This window comes from Pogoniulus pusillus, chromosome 3 (genome assembly GCF_015220805.1).
Source record: "Pogoniulus pusillus isolate bPogPus1 chromosome 3, bPogPus1.pri, whole genome shotgun sequence".
Classification (NCBI taxonomy): domain Eukaryota; kingdom Metazoa; phylum Chordata; class Aves; order Piciformes; family Lybiidae; genus Pogoniulus; species Pogoniulus pusillus.
Window position 1 is genome coordinate 8,487,379 of NC_087266.1, and position 26,645 is coordinate 8,514,023.

Here is a 26,645-nt window from a genome sequence, read left to right on the forward strand (position 1 = left end):
AGGTCATAGAGTTCAATGGTTAAGTGGAGGGAAGGACAGGGTTAGGAATTAAATTGTACACATACAACAGGAACACAACTGAGTGTGAAATAAATGACAATGTCAACAAGCTTCTGACCTCTCCCAGACCTGCGTGTCCTTGACATAACAGGACTGTCCTTGCTGCCCTGCAGCACTGGCATCGTAAAGCAGTCTGTGTGCTCACACCTGCCAATTTCTGTTTGTAAGCCAGGGCAGATCATTTACCAAAGCAGTGTTTTGTTGATGGTTAAATACTGAGAAGGGAAGCAGGCTAAGACTTACTCACTCCCAGAATCACTGAATGATCCACCTCATATGGTGCACAAAGGGAATATGGGCTACAAAGGTAGGTCATGGGACTGGCTACTTGGAAGCCAATTTATGGCTTTATCCAAATAGATACTGGAAAATGTTTTTTGGCCACTAACCTATGGCAATATCTCATAGAATCATAGAATCAATCAGGGTCAGAAGGGACCACAAGGATCATCTAGTTCCAACCCTCCTGCCGTGAGCAGAGACACTCTACAGTAGATCAGGCTGGCCAGAGGACATATCTGTGCAAGTTCCTACAGGCTCTGATAATACACTGATAGACATCTCATTACTGCTGGCCCATCATTATGATGGACTAACAGTTACATTTTGGGCTAATGATGACATTCTGGGCTAATGATGGCATTTTTGCCAAACAATCCCAAGGATAATTCATCATGAAGAAAATGCACATCTCATCCAGCTGAGACCCAGGCTTTCAGCAGATACATACCCTCTTTTTGAGAGTATGATCAGAACACTCTCAGGGAAAAGAAAATGAGGGAGCCCAAGATGGTCTTTATGGCTGCAGCACTATGAGACAGATGGGACTGGTGATTTTCAGAAGTGTTTAGCACTGTAGGATCCAGCCCAGATCAAGGACAGAAGAACATGAAGGCTTTAGCTTCACTCTGGAGTTAGAAGTGGCCATTGGCATGTTCAACTTCAAACAAATGCTTCCTCTGTGTATTGTAAAACTCTCCCAAAGCCAGCTGGTCTTTCAGCACTTCAGGGAAGGCTTGCTGCTTTAGCTGGCTCTTTATACAGCCCTATGAAATAGCCCAGTTACTGGAGCAAGTTTCACACAGTGAAATATTTGTTGCAAACCATGACACTAAGGTGACAGAGAAACAAGAGGTGAAAGATCTGGTCTGAAAAGAATGTCAAAGCCTTTAAATAAAAAAACCCTAACTAACTAAATAATCTTTGAGTTATTTTATGGTCTGTATGAGATGGTTCAGATTCTTCAGGGGACATCCAAGCTGTCTACTTCTCTCCAAGGAATCATTCACTTATGTTATGGTAGTGGCAGTTTTAAATACTCTGAAAGGCTTTCTGGTAATCACTGCCATGGTATATTGGGGGGAAATGACTTTAAAAGGCCTAAGCTCACTTACAGCAGTGTGTTGAGTATTGATGCAAATGGTGTAACTCCAATACCTCCAGCTACACAGAGGCTGACTTCATAGTTTAGGGATTCCTCAAACGGACTTCCAAAAGGTCCATCCACATACAGTCTGTAGAAAAAGCAAAAAGAAAACTTTTAGAGGAAGCTGCTAAAATCAGAGAGATGAAAAACGAGTTGAAGTTGAAATCCTACCACGAATTTGTATTGATTTTCTCCTAGCCTTTGGATATAAAATGTGAAAATCTTTTCCCTGAAAAGCTTTACATGGAGAGAAACCTGCACAGGTATTAAGAAAAATATCTTTTGGCATATTCCATGTTTATAGAGAAGAAATTACAACTGCCCCTTGTGATATTAGAGGGAAGAGAAAGTGCTGCACTGGAAACAATAATGTAGGACTTAAAAAGAGTTTGTCTAGGCCATTGGAATGGGCTGCCCAGGGAGGTGGTGGAGGCACCGTCCCTGGGGGTCGTCAAGCAAAGCCTGGATGAGGCACTTAGTGCCATGGTCTAGTTGACTGGCTAGGGCTGGGTGCTAGGTTGGACTGGATGATCTTGGAGGTCTCTTCCAACCTGGTTGATTCTATGAGTCTATGATTCTATGCCTAGGAAGTTCATCTCTTCAATATCAGAAACAGCTGACATGGACAATGGGCTAAACAAATCTCTTTTTCCTGGACTCACACAGTACTTTTTAAGAGCCTTCAGGGGGAATAAATAAGATGTGACACATATTTGTCCTGCAATGTGCAAGAGGAACTAATCTACATCTGTTTACTCCTTCACTTCTATCCAAACTCTTGGAAATGTGATTTATTCCAGACATAAAGGACAACTGAAGAGAAACAAAAGTCACTGAGTTGTAGCCTCATGCCTCTCATTATTGTAACAGTTTTGTCCATATGTCCTTAAGGACCTTTTAGAAAATTATGTCCCATTCCAACCATTGAGTATTTCAGATACCACTGGAAGGTTAGCTGACTGCAACTTAAAAAATGGGATTTAGACATCTTCAGAAGTTTGATCTCCAAACCTTTCTTATCTGTCTGAAAAGTCTGACCAGTGTCATCTATTGACAGCTCAAAATGTATAAGCTGTAAGCACTCTACTAAGATTCACACCTCCCCCATTCTACCAGTTGCAACATCAACTGTGTATCTTACATCAGCAATATGGCTCACCTTTAGAAACTACTGCAAAGAGAACTTGAACAGTACCTTTAGTCAAGCTTCATTCTGAATATGAGTGGTCCCTCATTGGACTATGATATTTTAGGTAACTGGTGAGTATAGCAAAACGTGGTGGGACCTGCACAGCATCAACAGCTTAGTGACTAGGATTTGCTTACAAATATCCCTAAAATCTGACTGAGAGCAACTTTTGGCCTCACTTCACAAAATAGCTTTAATATACATATGTTTTATACTACACATACAGCAATCTATTATGCAACTGAACTATGCATACTCTACATGCATGAAAGGGCATAAGCTTCTCCTTTATAATATCATCCAGAGAATTAAAGGCAGTGAAGATACCTCATTTCTCTGACAAAGTCTTTCAACCCTCATCTGATTCTTTCCTTCTGAGGACTGGATCTTAGCCATAACTTAAGACGTCAGTCTGTTCTCCTTTCTTTTAGCTTTGTAGTCTGACCCTTGGCATCTTACTACTCAAGACAATACCTTGTCTGGATGTCTTTGGCTAGTATGATCCTCTCTAGCAAATTTCTTTCAGGCCTCTGTTGCTAACATCCTGACACCTCATATGCTAGAATCATAGAATCAACCAGGTTGGAAGAGATCTCCAAGATCAGCCAAGCCAACCTTTCCCCCAGCCCTATCCAGTCAACTAGACCATGGCACTAAGTGCCTCAGCCAGGCTTTTCTTCAACACCTCCAGGGATTGTGACTCCACCACCTCCCTGGGCAGCCCATTCCAATGCCAATCACTCTCTCTGCCAACAACTTCCTCCTAACTTCCTCCTAACATCCAGCCTATACCTACCCCAGCACAACTTGAGACTGTGTCCTCCTTCCTCTACAGTGTCTTACCTAAATACAGATAAGTAGCTACCTTCTGATGGATCTGGAAGCAGCCTGATCCTTAATTGTGCCCTGTATTATAAACTCCTTTCTTGGCTCCTGGTGTCCTGCCTAGAGATAAAGTGCAAAGGATATTGGGCCAGCCACAGTAATAACCACAAAGTACTGGAAAGTGCTGGCAGCAGATGTTTTTAAGTAACCAAAATCCAGCACTGATATTCATAACTAAACAATCTGCAAACAAAATGTTCATATTGTTTATATTTTGAGGTCACTACAGTATTCAGCAAACCATTCTCTTGAAGAATCTCAGTTTGTCGATGTCAGGTATGTTACTTCCAGCACAAAAGGCATACTTAAAAAACAGATTAATTCCTTACTTAGCACAGATAAATTCTTTTGCACAATGGGACCACAAAAAAAATTAACAGGACATGTGCACGCAATATAACCAGAACTTTAACTATCTTCTCATTAAACATTTCCTGTTACGTAGCACTTTATACCCCATTTGCTTAAAAATGGTTTATTTCCCACTCACAAAATGGTACTGCTGATCATAGAATCATAGAATCGACCAGGTTGGAAGGGACCTCCAACAGCATCCAGCCCAACCTAGCACCCAGCCCTAGCCACTCAACTAGACCATGGCACCAAGTGCCCCAGCCAGGCTTTTCTTCAACACCTCCAGGGATGGTGACTCCACCACCTCCCTGGGCAGCCCATTCCAATGCCAATCACTCTCTCTGCCAACAACATCCTCCTAACATCCAGCCTAGACCTCCCCTGGCACAACTTGAGACTGTGTCCCCTTGTTCTGTTGCTGGTTGCCTGGGAGAAGAGACCAACCCCCACCTGGCTACAACCTCCCTTCAGGTAGTTCTAGACAGCAATGAGGTCCCCCCTGAGCCTCCTCTTCTCTAGGCTAAACACCCCCAGCTCCCTCAGCCTCTCCTCATAGGGTTTGTGTTCCAGGCCCCTCACCAGCTTTGTCACCCTTCTCTGGACACATTCCAGGACCTCAACATCACTCTTGAATTGAGGAGCCCAGAACTAAACACAGCACTCAAGGTGTGGCCTGATGATTCAGAATGCAGCAGTGGCTGCTTTAAGAGATCTTCTAAATATTGCACTTTCATTTGAGGAGGCAAAGGAGCAACTCTTATTTAAATAACAGGAGAAGTGCAGAGAGCAGGCCATTACTCTGAAATTTCTTGGTCCAGAGGACATTTTGAGAGAGCTCCATAAATGCTGTGGGTCTCAGATGCATATCTCAACATAGACCTAATTTTGGGATACCAAAGTAAGGCAAAAAGGAAAAAAAGAAACGTTCTGAATAATGAAAATCAGCAACTGAAGTTCACTCTCATTCCTGGCATACCTCTGACACATATAACCCTAATCAGATTCTGCCTAGCCGGTACAACCTGAAGTGTTGCTTCTAAAGGTATGAAAGGTTTCAGCATAAGCCTGAGGGAAATTCTTTGCATTTTGCAGAAGCAGCACTAACTTTCACTGTCTAGGGACTTAGAGCCAACAGAAGCAAAGCAACAAAACAGAAGCAAAGCAACAAAGGAGACCTTTTGAGAAATTACCACAGTGGATGTGACAGTAGTCATATAGAATCATAGAATCATAGAATCAACCAGGTTGGAAGAGACCTCCAAGATCATCCAGTCCATAGCAGAACTATCTGAAGTATGGAAGTATTTCTGATTTGAGAAGGGATGAAGCAATTCCTGTAAACTGTCTGATTGCTGCTGAATGCCACTGACACGATTAGAAGTTGCAACATGCTAAACTAGATCTGCTCACCACAAAGCACACCAATCACAGTGCATAATTACGTGCCAGAAGCCCAAGAAACAACCTTCAATTAAATATGTGTATTGGTCAGATTGCTCTAGTTTGTGGCCCATTAGTCCCCTCTAGCCTGCAAAACATTTCTCTGTGCCCACTGTGTCATCCTCTGCGGGAGTGAGGAGCAGTTGTTTGGATAGCAAATGCAGACAGAGAAGCCAAAAGGCTCCTGCTGTGCCTGCATGTGGTCCAGCACAAGATGGCCAGAAGTCACTGCTTCCAAGTGTGAGAAAGAAACATGAGGGGAAAGCTGCAGAAATATTGCTACTGTATTAACCCACTCCACAAGACTGCCTGAAATGACTGATTCCAAGGACAAGACTTTGTTCAACGTCCTAAACATTCAGTATTTAATCCCATTTTACTATGGGGATAATTTATAACTAAAGGAAATGTGGCTCTGATGCCTTGATGGAAATGGTTATTTAGGAATTGATCCTTCTTTTACCCAAAGGCAATGAAAGAAAGAAACCTCCTGATGCTCTATCTGACAGCACAGTGATGAACAGAGCAGTGATTCAGTCATGGACTTTTGTATAGACTACAGAATTTTTGCTTCCTGCCAATGTGTTCCTCTTTTCCTTTGGTAGTACTGAAAAGTTCTGTGGAAAAGCAGTTCTTTATTGCAAATGAAATCTCACAGCATTCAGTAAAAAGACACAGAAGCCATGGGAGGAGGTAAGATGACTTTTTGTTTCTTGAGATGTGCCCCAAATATTTCACACTGCCATATTACGCTTTCCTATCAGCCCCACCCCAGCTTTAATTTCATTAACATGAAGGAAGGCAATGTCATTTTACTAAAAGTGTTGAAATTTCCCCCTCAGGCAAACTTATTCAAATAATGAATCCTTCTCTCCACATGTCTTCATTTCCACTCTTAGAAGCTCTCTCAGTTATTCGGGCACAATTTCCTACCTGGCAAACAGAAGATAAAGCTCCTCAAAACAGAGTATGTCAGAAAAAATAGTATAGCACATTATTAAAAAGCATCTTACAGATGCCTGGTGAATGTATCTTCTATTTAAAGCACACTTAATTTTACAGTACAGCAGCACAGAAATGCCAAAGCAGCTTCTGTCAGTGCTGTCTGCAACTACCTGAAGGGAGGTCGTAGTCAGGTGGGGGTTGGTCTCTTCTGCCAGGCAACCAGCAACAGAACAAGGGGACACAGTCTCAAGTTGTGCCAGGGGAAATATAAGCTGGATGTTAGGAGGAAGTTGTTGGCAGAGAGAATGATTTGCCATTAGAATGGGCTGCCCAGGAAGTTGGTGGAGTTGCCGTCCCTGGAGGTGCTCCAGAAAAGCCTGGCTGAGGCACTTAGTGCCATGGTCTAGTTGACTGGATAGGGCTGGGTGCTAGGTTGGACTGGATGATGTTGGAGGTCTCTTCCAACCTGGTTGATTCTATGATTCTATGCACTAACGGGAGGCTGTACCTAAACCAAGGGACCCTGTCTCAGGGCTACAGGCGTTTGCATGGTGTTTGAGATCCAACCTACCTTCCCAAGAAACTGCACAGTGATGGGTGGAGATCTCTGCTTATACCTCTGTCACACAAGGACCTCAGTGTCATGCTTTTCTCCAGAGGGCAGGTACCCTTAGTAAAGTTTTATGCTTACATTGTACTTCACTCTCCAACTCTACTGCTACTATTGCTCTTTTTTGTCATTTCTTTTTTTTCCCCAGGGTCTTTGGGAGTTCCTGTGAGACATTACTGAGGGTATCAGTGCAATAACAGATGCACAGGGGAGTTAATTCCAGAGCTTGCTGGAAAATATAATTAGAGAAGTACCAGCATTTGCAAGCTGAAAAAAATGCTTGGATACAAAGAACTTCACAGAACACAGAAAGTGAACTCCCACTGGCTGAGTTTTGTGTTAAAACTCTCATCAACACCATCAGAGTAAGGACTTTGTCCAGCAGTATGAGATTCTATATCCTAGGAGTAGCATTCAGTTTGTCACTAGGATGCAGGTGTAAGTATCCTTCTGTGAGCATACTCACTAAGCCACTCATACAGTTAAAAGAGATGCAATCAATATAGCTGAAGGAGCCTAAAGAGAGATTCAGGATGTGATGCGTTGCTGTGTCTGCTGACTGTAGTGACTCAATTTGAAATGACTTTAGAGACCCTCTGGAATGGCAGCTGAAGGCCCAGCAGAACTGAAGTGGCACTGGGCACCGAGCCTGAGGCACTTGAATCTGATTCCACTTATCCACTGAGATAACTGGATCTTTGCAGTCTAGCTCACAAAAATACATATGGTTCAATGTCATCACATGCCGCTGAATCCCTCCCCTGATTCCCTATGAGAAGCTCATATCACTCAGACAATCATAGAATCAACCAGGTTGGAAGAGACCTCCAAGATCATGCAGGCCAACCTAGCACTCAGCCCTGTCCAGTCAACTAGACCATGGCACTGAGTGCCTCATTCAGGCTTTTCTTCAACACCTCCAGGGACAGTGACTCCACCACCTCCCTGGGCAGCCCATTCCAATGCCAATCACTCTCTGTGTGAAGAACTTCCTCCTAACATCCAGCCTAGACCTCCCCTGGCACAACTTGAGACTGTGTCTCCTTGTTCTCTTGATGGTTGCCTGGCAGAAGACACCAACCCCCACCTGACTACAGCCTCCCTTCAGGTAGTTGTAGACAGCAATGAGGTCCCCCCTGAGCCTCCTCTTCTCCAGGCTGCACACCCTCAGCTCCCTCAGCCTCTCCTCACAGGGCTGTGTTCCAGGCCCCCCCACCAGCTTTGTTGCCCTTCTCTGGACACATTCCAGTATCTCAACATCTCTCTTGAATTCAGGAGCCCAGAACTGGATACAGTACTCAAGGTGTGGCCTGACCAGTGTCAAGTACAGGGGAAGAATAACCTCCCTTGTCCTACTTGCCACACTGTTCCTGATGCATACCAGGATGCCCTTGGCTCTCCTAGCCACCTGGGCACACTGCTGCCTCATGTTCAGCTACTGTCTACCAGTATCCCCAGGTCCCTTTCTGCCTGGCTGCTCTCCAGCCACTCTGTCTCCAGCCTGTAGCACTGCTTGGGTTTGTTGTGGCCAAAGTGTAGAACCCTGCACTTGGCCTTGTTAAGTCTCATTCTATTGGCCTCTGCCCACCCATCCAGCTTGGCAAGGTCCCTCTGCAGGGCTCTCCTACCTTCCAACATATCGACATCTGCTCCTAGCTTGGCATCATCTGCAAACTCACTGATGCTGGACTCAATCCCCTCATCCAGATCATCAATAAAGATATTGAACATGACTGGGCCCAGCACTGATCCTTGGGAACACCACTAGTGACAGCTGCCAATTGGATGTGGCACCATTCACCACCAGTCTCTGGGCTCGGCTCTCCAGCCAGTTCTTGACCCATACCAGAGTACTGACTGCAATAGGTTTTGAATAAAGTTCTCCAAAATCACAACAAAGTCATCTAAACAACTCTTCTCCCATGCTCATTTTTCTCTTTCACTTGTCCCACTGAAAGCACAGGTAAGTACTGCCCCTTCATGGATACAGCTGAAGAACTCCAAGGAAGTGTCTTAAGGCTGAAACAGCCTCGTTATGCTCTTCTGCTGCTGTAATTCATGCACAAGAAAGATGCTACCACCTCTCTCTGATAACCCACAGTATCAGTCTCCACCTCCACATGATAAATATTCAAACAAGTGCCTTTATGTTCGTCCCACACCACCCTTCATGCCTGGGAGGAAAACTCAGCAAACATCTGCAGCTATTTAATTATCTCACTTCAAATTTCTTCTTCAGACTCCTCTTTCCTCTAGTATCTGAAAAACCCAACAGGCTAGAAGTTGACAGCAGTTAGGCTGACAACAAGTTTGCTGTATCTAACTCAGTCATGCTCTGGCCCAATACTGTCTCACTGTTCCTCTGAAATTTGCTGTCTGATTGTATCCATCTCTTGTCTCCTATTTTTCTAGCTGAAGTGGTTTGGTCAGGATGATCTCTCTGCTGCATGATTGTATATATCAGGATGGCTTCCTGGTGCACAGCTATTTCTTCAGGCCACTAAGTTAACACAGATGAGCAAAGAATCAGTGGAAATCATTCAGTTCTGAAATGTACATCTTTCATATGGTAAGCCTGCAGAAAGCAAAAGAGACTACAGCAGTGTTCCAGACCAAGAGGAAGTTCTTGCCAGAGAGAGTGATTGGCATTGGAATGGGCTGCCCAGGGAGGTGGTGGAGTCGCTGTCCCCGGAGGTGTTCAAGCAAAGCCTGGCTGAGGCACTTAGTGCCATGGTCTAGTTGATTGGACAGGGCTTGGTGCTAGGTTGGACTGGATGATGTTGGAGGTCTCTTCCAACCTGGTTGATTCCATGATTCTGTGATTCTCCATGGTAGGTTTTTTTTACTGTCATTTTCCATGAAGTGCATCCAAAATATGTTCCTTTGATTAAATATCACATATGTCTTAATTTTATAACAAGGAATCCATTTAGTCACTGTTTTCTTTACCAGTTAGAGCATTTATTTACAGAGAAGCACCTTGCTTCTCTGTAAATTTGTATCCTACTGCTTTTGCCTCAGCTAATAAAGCAAAATAAAGAATATCTGTAATGACTGCACCACCTATGGTAACTCATTATTTGAAAATTGAGTTTGTTATATCATTAAGTAGTAAGACACTGGAGACCAGCAACCAAAATTAGGTTGAATGTGTCAGCATTGTTTGTAGTAAGACACTGGAGACCAGCAATCAAAATTAGGTTGAATGTGTTAGCCCTGTTTCTCCACAACTACTCCATTGGCATTGTAGTTATCTGCTTACCTCCTGCAAAGAGTGTTTCTGCATTGGATTAATTCACTTTCATATTTGACCCTTGGTCTCTTCCAATATCTTCTTATTGCCTATATTGTTCCCCTCGGTGGTCATCTCAGACTTGCACCTAGCAGATGGCATGGGTTATTCTCACAGGCAATGATAGTGTCAGCACTGAGCCTTCTTCCTCACTTGGCAAATTATGCTCACCAAGACAGGATAGCCCATGTCAGTGGAAATAGAATCATAGAATCAGTCAGAGTTGGAAGGGACCACAAGTATCATCTAGTTAGAATCATAGAATCAACCAGGTTGGAAGAGACCTTCAAGATCATCCAGTCCAACCTAGTACCCAGCCCTATTCAGTCATCTAGATCATGGCACTAAATGCCTCAGCCAGGCTTTTCTTGAACACCTCCAGGGATGGTGACTCCACCACCTCCCTGGGCAGCCCATTCCAATGCCAATCACTCTCTCTGCCAACAACTTCCTCCTAACATCCAGCCTATGTCTCCCTCAGCACAACTTGAGACTGTGTCCCCTTGTTCTGTTGCTGCTTGCCTGGGAGAAGAGACCAACCCCCACCTGGCTACAACCTCCCTTCAGGTAGTTGTAGACTCCAACCCCCCTGCCATGGGCAGGGACACCGTACCCTAGATCAGGCTGCCCACATCCCCATCCAGGTTGGCCTTAAATACTTCCAGGGATGGGGCCTCAACCACATCCCTGGGCAACCCATTCCAGGCTCTCACCACTCTCATGGCTCAGGCATACCTGCAGCGTCAATATCTCAGGGTACTACAGGATACTTGAAGCAGCTGAAGCATACTGAAGCAGTGACCAAGCAATGGTCAGGCTGATGGTGTTCATTGTTGCTGTGAAATGCCCATCACAGGACTGTGCTTCAGGTCTGACCTGAAATGCTAGTTTTGATCAGTCAGAGAGGACAATACATTCATTCTTTTAATCTCATTAAATCTTTAATCTCATTGTGCTGGGGAAAGTATAGGCTGGATGTTAGGAGGAAGTTGTTGCCAGAGAGAGTGATTGGCATTGGAATGGGCTGCCCAGGGAGGTGGTGGAGGCACCGTCCCTGGAGGTGTTCAAGAAAAAACTTGGATGAGGCACTTAGTGCCATGTTCTAGTTGACTGGACAGGGCCGGGTGATAGGTTGGACTGGATGATGGTGGAGGTCTCTTCCAACCTGGTTGATTCTATGAACACTCTAGGAACACTCATTTTCCTTATGTAGATCCACTGCCATTTCCAGAGTGTCATTTACATGCTCAGCTATGCTGTGCCTTTTGACAAAACCAGGTAGTGACAATTTCTCAGGCCTCCACTCCACAAGATCAGGAATGCTTGATTTAACAGGTTTAACATCCTGATACACCCAGGCAAAAGGCTGTTTAAAAAGTGCTAGGTGTGATCCTAACGTTTCACCCACCCTGTCACTGTTTCTTCTATGATAATGTTAATTTCTCCCCTGGTGAAACTGACATTTCTGCCTATTCCAACTCATCTTCCTTTTCTTCCACCCACCTCCTGAAATTTGCCCCATCATTCAGAAATTTGATTCCATCTGCTCTGAAATACAGTATCCTCCCTGGTCCAATATCATCTGAGGATTTAATTAGTTTGATGTTTACATCTCCCTGCTTGTCATTCATTATTTGATATATTGAAAAGAACAAGTCCCAAGATGAATTGCAGTATATTTGATGCCTCACTTCTTTTTGCTCAAGAACTACTTGCTGCTTGCCACCTGTCAGCACTGACTTTTTCTCTTTTGAATAGAATCATATCATAGAGTCATAGAATCAACCAGGTTGGATGAGACCTCCAAGATCATCCAGTCCAACCTATCGCCCAGTCCTGTCCAAACAACTAGACCATGGCACTAAGTGCCTCATCCAGTCTTTGATAGATTTTGATCCAGTCTTTATAATCATATTTTTCAGTTAAAGAAGAGAAATGCAACAGTGACTTCATGAGAAGTCTGAGGTCCATAGATATATCTAAAATGGTGGGCATAAACCAACAGATATATGGATTGCAGCCCTAAATGAGTAAGAAAAGGACAACAGTAGACAAAGGAGTGTTTCTAGAGGTTAACTATTTTATGGTTTCCATCTGTCCATCAGATGGGTTTTATCTTCAGACCTGACTGACACACAGTTTAAAAAAAGGGGTGATAGCTTCATGTCTTATTTGAGAAGTCTTGACAAGAAAAAACAAGTGAAAGAAAGGGTAAAGATCATTCTAGACTATGGCACCAGCTGAATTATTTCCTTGTTATCTTCTTTCATCAGTTTGGGTAACCTTACATGACACTCTCAAAATCCTTGAGTGCACAAGGGTTTTTTACCACCAGTGACTCAATCATAATAAAACTATACATGATTTAGAAGCACTTGTGGTGTGATGGTTTGGGTGTTACCCAGCTCCCACACTTAGTAAAATCACCCCGACTAGACTCAGCTGGCACTGGTAATTGAATGAAGCTTATATTTACAGCTCAGCACAACATACAAGCAGATATTTACAACAGATACAGTTACATATAGAAATACACAAGGTAAAAGGTAATACAGAAAAACAACAGCCCTCCAGGAAATCTGAGTCCCCAGGAGGGGCTCCCAACCGCCCTTCCACCTTCTCCCACCCCTCTCTACCTTACCCCAGATGTTGCCTTGTGCCCAAGTAAGACTGGAGGGTTGGCCAGGGGGGTTAGGAAGCAAGTGGATTAATCAAAGAGATAGCAGGTTAGGTTAGGGAGAGAAATGCAGCCCACAGCCCAGACAGAGAGCATCTGCCTTATCTATATTTACTCTCTAGTTATACATTGCAGCAAGCCTATGAGTGAAGTAGACATCACCATTGTTCCTCTTTCACAGCCTGCAATCTAGTTCTTCTCACCAAAACATTCCAGCTAGCTTCAAACTAGCACATGTGGTCATTTTTTTTTCTGTGAAAAAGTTTTATGACTCAATGTCCCTTGAACTTTCATCCCTCAAGGGACCTTCAGTGCAGACAAAAACAGACCCCAAACCTAGCAGAATCACAGTATCACAGTATCACCAAGGTTGGAAGAGACCTCACAGATCATCAAGTCCAACCCTTCACCAGAGCTCAAGGCTACACCATGGCACCAAGTGCCACGTCCAATCCTGCCTTGAACAGCTCCAGGGATGGTGACTTCACCCCCCCACTCCGAGCAGCCCATTCCAGTGTCCAATGACTCTCTCAGTGCAGAACCAAGACTTTGTTTTTGTTATTAGTGGATACTAAATATTTCGGTCATGACTCTTCTTGAACATGCATAGGGAGGATGAAACAGGGGAACAAGCCAAATTTAATTGGCTTTTTTTTTGCCAAAGCATCTTCATATGGTGCAGATTCTATTCACTGGTGCCAGAATCTGAGTGCAGGGCCAAATAATTAACAAAGTTAATTCAGTGAGGAGGGACTCCATTTGAGCATGTATAGCTAGCATAGCCAATGTAGATACAAATGGATTTCTTAAGATTCCAGTGATGCTCTTTAGAGCTGCTTGCAACAATCCCTTAAAATGAATTCCTTAATTGTAAGGCAAATCTCCACCAAGAAAAGTTAACCACCAACCAGTTACTGCCATCTAATAACATGAAGCAGATAAACACAAAAATGCATTCACATGCAAAAGCACTGCTTTGCTGTTTGAATGCATTTGTTTTTCACTGCTTTGGGGCAGTGAAACCTAAGAGTTTAAAAGTGCTGCCTGTGCTGACTCTGATAGAGGGAAACAGGGGCTGAGCCCTAGGGAACAGCACTTCTGCTGCACTTAAAGCTTGGAATTACATGCTCAAGTGCATGCTAATAGCATCATGGGTGAAAGGAGCCTTGGAGATGCCAAATTCACAGCCTATTTTCTCCTGGGGACACCGCATTTGCAGATAAATTAGCAAGAGATTCTTTAAAAACTCCTCCCCAGTAAAAGACAGAAGGAGCTCAAACTCCTCCATCAACACCAGCATCACTTGCCTGCCACAGAAGAGTAGTGCCCAGGGGCTCTCATTACAATCAAAGCCCGATGCAGCTCAACAGGATCGCTATATTTTGCTCTGCTGATCGCAGAAGGTAAACCTGTTCTTTTGAATTAAGCTATCATGCTCCATGTAATATGTGTGGACTCTGCACAAAACACAAACCTACATCTGTTTCCCTTCCTGCTCTTCTTCCCTCTCTTCCTTTCTCCACCTTCCTTTTCAGACCACACAATATACAGCATCACTGCTCTCTTCCAAGCTGTTCAGAAACCAAACTTAACCTAGAGGTTTTTCTTCACTTCTCCAGCAAGTTTGCCACAAGTGAGCTGAAGCAAAATTTCACATCATCTCCCTAAACCAGAACGGGTCAGAAGAGGCTGGCATGTCAGGATTGTCCTTCACAGGAAGTCTGCTTTTTTGGGGGTAGAAAGCTGTATGTCATTTCATTTGGACACATCTGAAATATGTAACCAATGACTTTTACACTCTGCACCTGTAATCCTTCAGGACAACAGTCCCTACCCTTCCTACTCAGAAACACTGGCACAGCCACTGAATTTGCCTACAGAATCACAGAATCATGAAAGTTAGAAAAGACCTTTAAGATCATCAAGTCCAACCATAGCAGTCACTACACTGAAGCATCAACACCCACCAGCCTTTCCAAACAGCCTGCAATGTCATAACAAGCGCTGCTGGTCACTTGTTACTTGACAATCTCCCTGAAAGCCCTCTCCTACCTGCAGTAGCAAGCAGGGAGAGGTGACCTCTGTTACTGCAGAGACACTGTGCACAGTCTGTATTACCCTAACTACTGGATTTTAGTCCTTTCTACTCTTTCTTGCAGCTATTGGTGAAAAATCATGGGAAATTTGAGTTTGGCTTACAACTCTGACAGATTTTATCTCATACCAACTTGAATAAAGTGCCAGCTTCCTAGATATGAGCTGAGTGGGATCTCTCCAACACACTTCAAACTCTTACTGATGCAGCAAGCTGAAATCCTAGAATTTCCCTTGAAAACTGCAGTGGCAGAAGATACTCTTGATAGATTAAGATGACAGAATCTCATCTTCACAGTGTCCAAATGGCTAGGCCATCAGGTTTATGACACATAGAATCACAGAATCAACCAGGTTGGAAGAGACCTCCAAGATCATGCAGTCCAACCTATCATCCCTCCCTGTCCAGTCAACTAGACCATGGCACTCAGTGCCTCATCCAGTCTTTTCTTGAAGACCCCCAGGGACGGTGCCTCCACCACCTCCCTGGGCAGCCCATTCCAATGGGAAATCACTCTCTCTGTGAAGAACTTCTTCCTAATATCCAGCCTATACCTACCCTGGCACAACTTGAGACTGTGTCCCCTACACCTTCACGAGGTAACATTACATCTATGTGACTTGCCTCATCCAGGTTGCAAACACATCTGGCAGGGAAGAACAAGAAAATCTAAAGGCCCAGTTCTGCCACCACTTCTTTTCCATTGCTCTAGTAATAATAACACCAAGGGATGGAGAAATTGTCACTGACCTTTGTATTTTTCCTAACAACATAAAACCCACAGCACAATAGAAAAAATTACAAATGTCACAGTATCACACAGTATCACCAAGGTTGGAAGAGACCTCACAGATCATCAAGTTCAACCCTTTACCACAGAGCTCAAGGCTAGACCATGGCACCAAGTGCCACGTCCAATCCTGCCTTGAACAGCTCCAGGGACGGCGACTCCACCACCTCCCCGGGCAGCCCATTCCAGTGTCCAATGACTCTCTCAGTGAAGAACTTTCTCCTCACCTCCAGTCTAAACCTCCCCTGGCATAGCCTGAGGCTGTGTCCTCTTGTTCTGGTGCTGGCCACCTGAGAGAAGAGAGCAACCTCCTCCTGGCCACAACCACCCCTCAGGTAGTTGTAGACAGCAATAAGGTCACCCCTGAGCCTCCTCTTCTCCAGGCTAACCAATCCCAGCTCCCTCAGCCTCTCCTCATAGGGCTGTGCTCAAGGCCTCTCCCCAGCCTCGTCGCCCTTCTCTGGACACGCTCAAGCATCTCAATGTCCCTCCTAAACTGGGGGGCCCAGAACTGAACACAGTACTCAAGGTGAGGTCTAACCAGTGCAGAGTACAGGGGCAGAATGACCTCCCTGCTCCTGCTGACCACACCATTCCTGATGCAGGCCAGGATGCCACTGGCTCTCTTGGCCACCTGGGCACACTGCTGGCTCATGTTCAGGGTCTCTCAAAGTCTGTTGAAAGAGTGGATGCAAATACCTTTATTTTGGAAATAAATGCCCTCCTTTCAAATATTGTTTAGGAAGTTGCAGCAACCCATGCTAAAAAAGGGGACAATTTAATCCATGTTAAGATTTTCTGAACTGATTTAGCAGAGGAAAATCAATATAATAAAGAAATTAGTTTTGTAATGATCTGTGTAAAAGAGGAAGTGATTGTACCTTAAAGATTCCAGTATTAAAAATCACTATTTTAAGCCTTAAAGGTATGGTGAGGATAAAATACTAAGCTCTTGGGTAACATCATGATGCAGCATGTGGATGAGAGCAAGACCCAAGTCTTCAGCAGTGCTCAGCTGCTTGGCTTTCATTAGACACTTTTGAGTCCGTTTAGACAGGAGAGAGAAGACAAAGAACATTTACACTCACAGCTGTTTTAAGTTGCAATATAGGTTACTGTTTCCATGCTGGTTGAATGGTTTTGGAGGAGGAGGGGACTGACCCTGCTCCCATGTGGGATTTTGGAGCATGCAGCAATTTTACCTCATACAGGCTCTCAGAGGAACAAGGCAAGTTCATTGCAGAGTTTGGTTCTAAATGAGTTTCACCCATATAGAAACTTAATTTAAACCTTGTATTACAAAGACACCTTGACAGCAGTGCATAATTAAGTCATAAAGTAAAGTGTTACATGAAAGCTACTGGGCTCTGTATCAAATGATTTCAGTATCTTTTCTTTCTGGCCAGTGCCTGTAACATAGCTTCTCTCATTGCTCTGGCAGGAGGAAAAATATCACTACATTCATGACACTAAAGAAAAATAGCCCTAGTTACCTCACTCAACACATGTAATGCTTCATTTTAGGCACAGATGCTTAGATTGGTGATTTTCTGACAAATCTGAAATCCACAAAAGTATTTCATTAAAGACACCAAACCAAAAGAAACAACAAAAGCCAAACAACCAGGAACTCTACATGTCACCACCCAACAACTCACTGCCTATCTTTTATTCAAACAGCTATCGTATTAGGACTTGTCTACTTCAGTCTCCAGTTCTGCTCTTGAAGATCTGAAGCTAGCTGATTAGGCAAGAAGCCTCAGAAAGGATTTGGCAGCCAATATCATGGGCCATTGCTGTTCTGCAGCTGCTAACAATGTTTTCCAGCTGCTAGCTGTCCAGCCTTTTGAAAGCATTTGGGGTTCTTATAAACCACCTGACGTAGTCATAGATGAACTTTGCTTGGGGCTAAGCTTGGCCTACTGGGCACAATCTCCCAGCAGCCAACTTCCATGGTGGAGAATAATTAAATCTGGAATAACATACCATAGGATGAGGTGGATTTTTTACCACTGTCGGTTTTAAAGTCTTGGTAAGTTACTTAGTTACTTATTAGCTAAGCTCTAGCACAATGCAGAGATACCTTCCTCCACAAAATGGGGTTGACCTACAGGTTTACTTCAGGATGCTTAATTCAGAGGGGTCCAGCTGGCACCCTACAGCCCATTTCTCAGAAGGAACAGCTGTTAGATCAACATGGGTTCCCTGCTGCCCCTGACTGTCAAGAGCTTAAAGCTCAACTTGATGCATGAAGGACTCTAACAGAATCGTGCATCAAACTTGCTGAAACTGAAATGAAAACAAGCTATCTTTGCCCTCTGCAGGCAAAAGTCTCCTTTGATTTGAAGTTTCATACTCCTCTACGCTCTTACACAGAGCATACACTTGCTCTGCTACCTCAATGTATGCTGTTTTATGAGGTATTAAGCAGCATGAAGAGGGACCTGTGGCACAGCTGAGATGCTTACTTAACAGTTCTCCTATTTCTTCAAACCCCGTTCAGGGAAAGGACAGAACAGCAATGCATTGCTAAATTTCTGTCCTACTTAGACACTAGGAAATACAAGTTTTGCTTGTGTCCGTTCTGAAATATAAAGCACAATATGGTAGGCAACTTCTTTTAACCTCTCAGTTTCTTTTACATGTTTAGAGGCATAATATTGTCCATTTCCCCCTTTACTATAGCTGGAATGAGGCTGAGGAAGCTGGGGTTATTAGTCTGGAGAAGAGGAGGCTCAGAGGGGACCTCATCGCTGTCTACAACTACCTGAAGGGAGGCTGTAGCCAGGTGGGGGTTGGTCTCTTCTCCCAGACAACCAGCAACAGAACAAGGGGACACAGTCTCAAGTTGTGCCAGGGGAGGTCTAGGCTAGATGTTAGGAGGAAGTTCTTCACAGAGAGTGATTTGCCACTGGAATGGGCTGCCCAAGGAGGTGGTGGAGTCACTATCCCTGCAGGTGTTCAAAAAAACCCTGACTGAGGCACTTAGTGCCATGGTCTAGTTGATTGGACAGGGCTGGGTGCTAGGTTGGACTGGATGATCCTGGAGGTCTCTTTGGTTGATTCTATGATAAAACTTACTAACAAAACACCACCAAAAGATGTTACCACCTTTAACAGGTTCTACGAAAGGAAACAGCTTCCAGCATCCCACACTGAAAGTACAGGGCCAAAAACTTAAATTGCTAATATGCAGGTTGGCATATAGGAGTGAATGAATAATGCTCTTCCCTTTTATCCATAGCCAGGAGGGCTCGCTGAAGGAGGAAGTCACTACTGTCAACAACCACAATTCTGTAGCACTTCTCTTCCAAAAACCTGTAACTATGGCAATTATGGAACTATTTTTTAGACCAATAGAAGCCATTATTTTTAAAACGATGATAAAACTGGAAACAAGGCCAGAAGGGATCACTGCAGCTCTCTCTTGCATAATGAATCAAAGAACTTCAGTAACAATTTCTGCATCAAACTACTGTAACTTCTTTTGGAGCTGTATTTTAGAGAAAGCATCCTTCAAGACATTTGGTGGCTGGTAATTCCCCAGCTTTGCATTGCTTCTTGGGCTTTACCAAGAACCATGGCTCATGCTCCCAAACACCAGAAGGAAACCCAGCAGTAATGTTTTGTCTAGCACCATTCACTTTGAACAAAGCTATGACTTCATCTCCCAAATGTTTTGAAAGGTTTATGCATCCTTTATTTTCAGTCATTCCTTTCCCCTTCCCAATTGGGAGTATTGCAATGTTTTGAATAAAACAGTTCATGACTGCTAATAAGCCACAGCTATGATATGATAAACAGAGCCAAGTTAAACTTGCATTCTAGATTGCTTGGTACTTAAAAGAGAATATACATGCACAGAGCTTTGATTTTACATGTATGCTGCTGCACAAATCTCTCAGAGGATACAGGTTTTCCCACAGATCTCTCTACATCTGAAAGATTCATACTTGTTTCTTGGAAGTTTCTTAGCTTTCAGGTCTGAGCCCTTTAAAAGTCAGCAGGAAAGTTCCTCTTGATTTTAAGGGAACTGGTTCATTCTGTGTTGTCAGTACTTGAAATTTAGGCCTCTGGAAACAGAACAGAAGTATCTTTATTTTGCCCTAGAAGTGACCGGGGCATCGTATTGACTTTCTAAACAAATATAGGCTCTGTATTGAGGAATTTATGACCTATGTTTGAGTTTAATGTGCAGTCCTGAATATATCAAGATACTGACTTGCTCCACTTTGTATTCACAAGAGTCTTTGAAGGATCTGAGACCAGACCCTGGAGGTGTTCAAGAAAAGACTGGATGAGGCACTCGGTGCCATGGTCTAGTTGACTGGATAGGGCTGGGGGATAGGTGGGACTGGTTGATCTTGGAGGTCTCTTCCAACCTCACTGATTCTATGATCCTATGAATTACTGTCCTCTTTCTTTCCATTTTTGATTTCTACAGAATCTAGATCAAATATTTGCATTTTCATTGATGCAATCACTCCTATAACATGATGGTTGTTTTTTAAATAAACAGCTACCAGCCTTTATTCCTATTGCCACTATTGTTCTGACCATGTGGTTAAAATCCCAAATGACAGAAAACATCCTTTACTTACAGTCTACTGCCACAGAGCTCAACTCTGCAAATGCTATAGCATAACCCAGCATTACTGCAAGTCACATTAAGAAAAATAGAAAGGAAAGAAAAAAGAATGCAAAATAAGAAACAAGAAAAAATATACTCTCTTCTGCAGTTTCTTTCTAAAGTCCTCTTGTGTTTCTTTCAAAGGAGTCTTTCACAGACTCCTTAAGTAGCTATCTCTTTTTTCATCCAATAATCAATACTCTTTGAGACTCAGGTTTCCTAAAGGTTCAGTGCTGCTGGTGCAATAGTTAGCTTCTAGCTTGCATTTAGAAATAAGTCTTGGAGAGCTTAAACACAGTAATTTTCGTGCTTAAAGTACAATGCTACACAAAGCATTTAAAGTGCTTGTGTGGGCACTTCTGAAAGGCTCTTTCACTTGGCATTTTCCCATCTGATTTCAGCAATACAGGCAGACCACATGTTTGTGCAGTGGAAAATGGGATAGATGCTATTTTAGACAAGAAAGCCCATTACACACAACTGAGAGGACTGTGGAAGACCTGGTTTCTTTTTTTGGCCTTGTCCCCAGGAGAATTGTTCCTGGGTGACACTAGTAACTTACATTAGAGTGCCATGAATCAGTTTCTGTTCTGTAATAAGGGAACATCTTTTGTAAAGCACTTCAGAGAAGGTCTTTTATAGAAAATCACTCCATGAAATTTCTCTTCTTTTTAAAATTAAAACCCTCTTTGCCTTTACAGTGAAGACTGAGTGATGAACACATAGGTCACCATTCCTCCCCTTATCAAATGACAAGGAAGATGTTGCATTTGTTTCTAACGCTAACTGAACTGGGTTTCTAGGACATGATCCTGCTAGCTCCTCTTGTGTACATGCTTAAATCTAGGCTTCAGGGAGAATCTCAGCAGATGCACTGTTTGAGCACTGCCATTTCCAGAAGCCATAACTCACTACTTTACAAATTATTTTCCTCTAAAAGGAAAAAAATATTCTCGGGACAATTACAAATAAGACCCAAGTTTTATTTCTTGGGTATGATTTATGAAATATCATCAATTGCTTGGCTTGGATCTCAAGCTGTAGCAAATTGGCATGGATCCATTACAGATCCATTATCATTAAAATGAGCAGCAACTGGGAACTGGATGGCCCAATGGTTTAGGACACTAACTTTCTGATGCCTGCTTGTCTAGACTGCTCCATGATGAGAATCGAATTAACAGTATTTGGCTTTCTTTGAGCTGAAACTTTCAGTAGCATTTCAAAGCTTACCTTCAAAAATATATTTGACGATGGATGCATGTACAAAAATCAAGATCCTGTATCATCTGGGTTTCTGTACCATGAAAATGACTGGTGTTTTTGTGCATACACAAGAAATCTACCTTAACTTACTAAGTATACTAAAGAAAGGTTTGTAGGTTTATGACCAAGGGAAAATACATTTATCTGAAATGTTATTTTGTACCATTGGAATGGGCTGCACAGGGAGGTGGTGGAGGCACTGTCCCTTGAGATCTTCAAGAAAAGACTGGATGAGGCACTCAGTGCCATGGTCTAGTTGACTGGCTAGGGCTGGGTGCTAGGTTGGACTGGATGATGTTGGAGGTCTCTTCCAACCTGGTTGATTCTATGATTCTATTCTATGACACCTGCTAGACTCTAAGCTAATTTTTTGGTTTCTTCCAAGTTCAACAGTTTGTCACTCCATTTAAACTGTAAGATAGTGCTCAATTTACACTGTCTCCCTATTTGAGTACAAAGAAATGCCATTATTTCTTCATGTGCACATCAGGGAAACAGCAACACACTTTTGTCATTCCTAATCATGCTTATAAAAGAGGAATAATAAGAAAGAAAAACTTTAGAAGGGTTTTAAAGAGAAAGAACACAGATTATGAGAGAGACCTTGTTAAGGAAGCCATGGTCCAAGAGAAGGCTAAGCTGTGAAATGACCTCCAACCTCTTGTACAGAGTTGGTATTTCAGATAGCACAGGACTTTCATGGTGTAGTGAGACAGCAGAGACTGGAAACTGAAGTTAAAGTCATTTCATGTTACACATACATGAAGTAATTGGAAATTGAAACAAAGTGATCTAAAGGCTTATGAATTTTCCATTTTTAAACATCTCAATTTAAAAGCTGGATGTCTTTCAACATTCATGCTCTGGCTGAACCAGAAGTTTGCTGCAGGGATTACTTGGTAGTGCTCTATGGCTTGTGTTAAGAAGGGACTCAAATGAGCTGGAACATAACAGCTCCTTCTGTTCTTAAAATCTGTGAATCATCCAAGAAGCTTTTTGACCAAACCCACAGAAGATAAGAATGATGACTGAAAATATTTCTGAAGGAGAATAAAAGAAGAAGAAGGGGCAAAAACAGCTAATAAACTCTCCAAATAAAACAAACAAAAAAAAGCAGTATCTTGAGAATGAAGTACAGCTGAACTGTCAAGTCCCTCATACAAGGGAAATTTGCTAAGAAGCTGTAACACCAATTGTATTTCTGGTGTAGCCCTCTCAAACATTGCTTTGTGCAATATCAGCCTCTGTCCTGCCTTTTTCATTCACCAACTTAATTTCTCACTCTTGTCCTTTTAACACCTCCCTTTTCATTCTTCTGATTCCTCTTTCCTTTCACGTTCCCAGGCCCAACTACAAGACACACTTCTCTCTGCTGTTGCAAGGCAACTGCCTTCTTCTCTTTTGCACATAACATGGATGAACAGAAGCGGAGTGGAATCACTGAATGATAGAATGTCAGGGGCTGGAAGAGACCTTGGAAGATCATCTGGTCCAGCCCCCCTGCCAGAGCAGGATCACCTAGAGCAGATGACATTGGAATGCATCCAGATGGTTCTTGAGTCTCTTCAGAGAGGGAGACTCCACAACCTCCCTGGGCAGCCTGTTCCAGTGCTCTGTCAATCTCACAATGAAAAAAATTCCTCCTCAGGTTCACATGGAACCTTCTATGCCTGAACTTCCACCCATTGCCCCTTGTCCTGTCACTGGGCATCGTTGAGAAGTGGCTGGCTCCATCCTCCTGGCACTCACCCCTTTCATATTTATAACCATCAATGAGATCATCCCTTAGTCTCCTCCTCTCCAAGCTAAAAAGCCCCAGCTCCCTCAGGCTCTCCTCAGAAGGAAGATGTGCAACTTCCTTAATGATTTTTGTGGCTCTGTGCTGGACTCTCTCAAGCAGCTCTCTGTCCTTCTTGAGCTGGGGGGCCCAGAAGTGGACACAATACTCCAGATGAGGCTTCACCAGGGCAGAGTAGAGTGGAAGGAGAACCTTCCTCCACCGACTAACCACACCCCTTCTAGTACACCCCAGAATGGCATTGGCCCTCCTGGCCACAAAAGCACACTGCTGGTTCATGTCCATCCTTCCATCCACCAGGACTCCCAAGTCCTTCTCCCCTTCACTGCTCTCCAGCAAGTTAATCCCCAACCTATACTGATACATGGGACTGTTCTTGTCCAGGTGCATGACTCTACACTTGCCCCTGTTGAACTTCATTAAATGTCTCCCTGCCCAACTCTCCAGCCTAAGTCTCTCTGAATGGCAGCACAACTCTCTGGTGTCTCAGCCACTCCACCTAGCTTGGTATCCTCAGCAAACCTGCTGACAGTGCATGTCCTCATCCAGGTCACTGAATAATACTGGTCCCAGTACCGACCCCTGGAGAACTCCACTAGTTACAGGCTTCCAGCTAGACTCTGTCCCATTGACCACACCTCTCTGACTTCTTTCTTTTAACCAGTGCCCAATCCACCTCACTACTCCATCACCCAGACCACACCTCCTCAATTTAGCTATGAGGATACTGTAGCAGCGAGTGTCAAATGCATTACTGAAATCAAGGTAAGGCACATCCACTGCTCTTCCATCATCTATCCACTTGGTTACATCCCCATAGAAGGTTATGAGTTTGGTCAAGCATGATTTCCCATTTGTAAAGCCATGCTGACTGCACTCAATGACCTTCTTGTCCTTGATATAGCTAAGCAGAATGCTGAGCATAAGCTGCTCCATTATCTTTCCAGGCATGCAGGTGAGGCTAACAGGTCTATCGCTATCTGGGTCCTCCTTCATACTCTTTTTTGAAGACTGGAGTGATGTTTGCCCTCTTCCAATCCCCAGGCACCTCTCCTGTCCACCATGACTTACCAAAGATGATGGAGAGTGGTCTGGCAATGACCTCTGCCAGCTCCTTCAGCACTCATGGGTTCATGCCATCAGGACTTATGAATGTCCAGTTTACTTAACTGTTCCCTAACCAAGTCCTCACTAACTCAGTCCCCATCAACCAAGGAAGCCTCCTCCTTAACCTTGTCTTCTTCTGTGGCCTCAGAGGTCCTGAGTATAGACAGAGACAAAGAAGGCATTCAGCAACTCTGCCTTATCCTCATCCTCCATCACCAAGACACCCATCCTATTCAGCAGTGGGCCTGGATTGCCTCTAGTGCTGGTTCTGCCTGCAATGTATTTGAAGAAGCCCTTTCTGTTGTCTTTGGCCTGCCTTGCAAGATTGAATTCCAAGGAGGCCTTAGCCTTCCGAGTAGCCTTCCTACATCCTCTGGCAACTGTGTTATACTCCTCCCAGGTGGCCAGTTCCTCCTTCCACAATCTGTGGACTTTCTTCTTCCACTTGGTTTTGTCCAGCAGCTCCTCACTTAACCATGCAGGTCTCCTGACTCCCCTTCTTAATTTCCTACTCACTGGAATGCTCTGATCCTAAGACTGGAATAAGTATTTCTTGAATGTTAACCAACTATCATGGGCCCTTTTTGCCTTGTAGCACTCTGTCCCATGCTATTTCCCCTAGTAATTGCTTGAAGAGGCCAAAGTTGGCCCTGCTGAAATAGAGAGTTGTGATCCTGCTAGCTACCCTGTTCCTACCACTCAAGATCCTGAACACCATCTCATGATCGCTGCAGCCAAGGCTGCCCTCAACCTTCACTACTTCACTGGGAAAAGACCACAAGACCCTGATAGAATGGAGCGACCTAGGCTCCTGCTGTTAGCATCAACCACCCTGCCCACATGTTGGACCCTACAGCCCAATCAAGAAGTAAAATACTGTCTTCAGAAGCAATCCTCTGAGGCTCGTGTCAGCACTTCCTGAGTGAATCCATGAGATAAACAGTAGGAGCATCCTCAGTGAAGTCAGCAATCAAAAAAAGCATGAGCTCGACTCCAACTTGAAAGAAGCTCCTCCAGAAACGAGCTAAGTGAAACTCAAAAGTTCTGTTTTTTTTTAAATGAGATATAGGAGTCCTAATGCTCACTGTCAAAGGAACAAGCTGGGACAAGACTTACTGTAACAGGTTTAGCTTGTTGACAGGACTGATCATGCTGACATAACTCACTACATTGAATTCAGCATGCTCATGAATTGAAGAGAAGAAGCTGCAGGTATGGCTGTGATCTGGCTCATGTGCAGAGCCTCCTCACACCTTTGCTGTGCACCCCAACCCATTTGGCAGCCCACAGCTGCAGGTTTACTCTTATTGATAGGAATGCAAATTCTCAAAGATGCAATCATGGCTTCCTGTCAGCTAGGAAACAGATTTTCTCCCCAAAACTTTTCTCTGTATGGATGAGTAGGTTTCCTGATGAGGTGGATGAGGGAGGCCTAATGACGCCTGATTTCTGAGACATGCATTTCATACCCTGATAGTCACCTGAGGTATTTAAAACACTTGCCTGGAATAGACTAGTTCTGCTAGTTCAGTTTTAGAAGGAGGTTCTTCACAGAGAGAGTGATTTGCCATTGGAATGGGCTGCCCAGGGAGGTGGTGGAGTCACCGTCCCTGCAGGTATTCAAGAAAAGCCTGGCTGAGGCACTTAGTGCCATGGTCTGGTTGACTGGCTAGGGCTGGGTGTTAGGTTGGACTGGATGATCTTGGAGGTCTCTTCCAACCTCTTTCATTCTATAATTCTATGATTCTAAGGGACATTGGTTCATGACCTTCACTTATGTTAAGTGACCTTTCGACAAAATGAGCAAAGGGAAGGGAAAAAAACCTGACATAGGAATAAGACAAAGTATATTATGAAGATGGACAGGTTTTCTACATTGCTGGACACCAGTATTTCACTTGAAAGACAAGCCCAAGGAAACTAGGGCACATCAACAGCCTTCACCCAATTTCTAAATTAATTGTAATAAATGGCAAATTTCTGTAATAAATAAGCAAACTTGCAGAAATTAATCATGCTATAAACAGAAATCCCTTGCTTTTAAGAACATACAGTAACTTTCAGTTAGGTGTCAAATTTTA

At 43.7% G+C, this 26,645-nt stretch overlaps 1 protein-coding gene across 3 annotated transcripts in view; it reads right to left on the reverse strand.

Annotated features, from left to right (window-relative positions):
• The window catches only part of NOX4 (NADPH oxidase 4), a 121,900-nt gene that overhangs the window by 14,580 nt on the left and 80,675 nt on the right, over positions 1 to 26,645 (reverse strand). For all 3 annotated transcript variants that reach the window (XM_064169752.1, XM_064169742.1, XM_064169734.1), the window contains one exon: positions 1,455 to 1,574. In XM_064169752.1, coding sequence (XP_064025822.1) covers positions 1,455 to 1,574 — 120 coding nt within the window. The remainder of the gene's footprint in view (positions 1 to 1,454; positions 1,575 to 26,645) is intronic.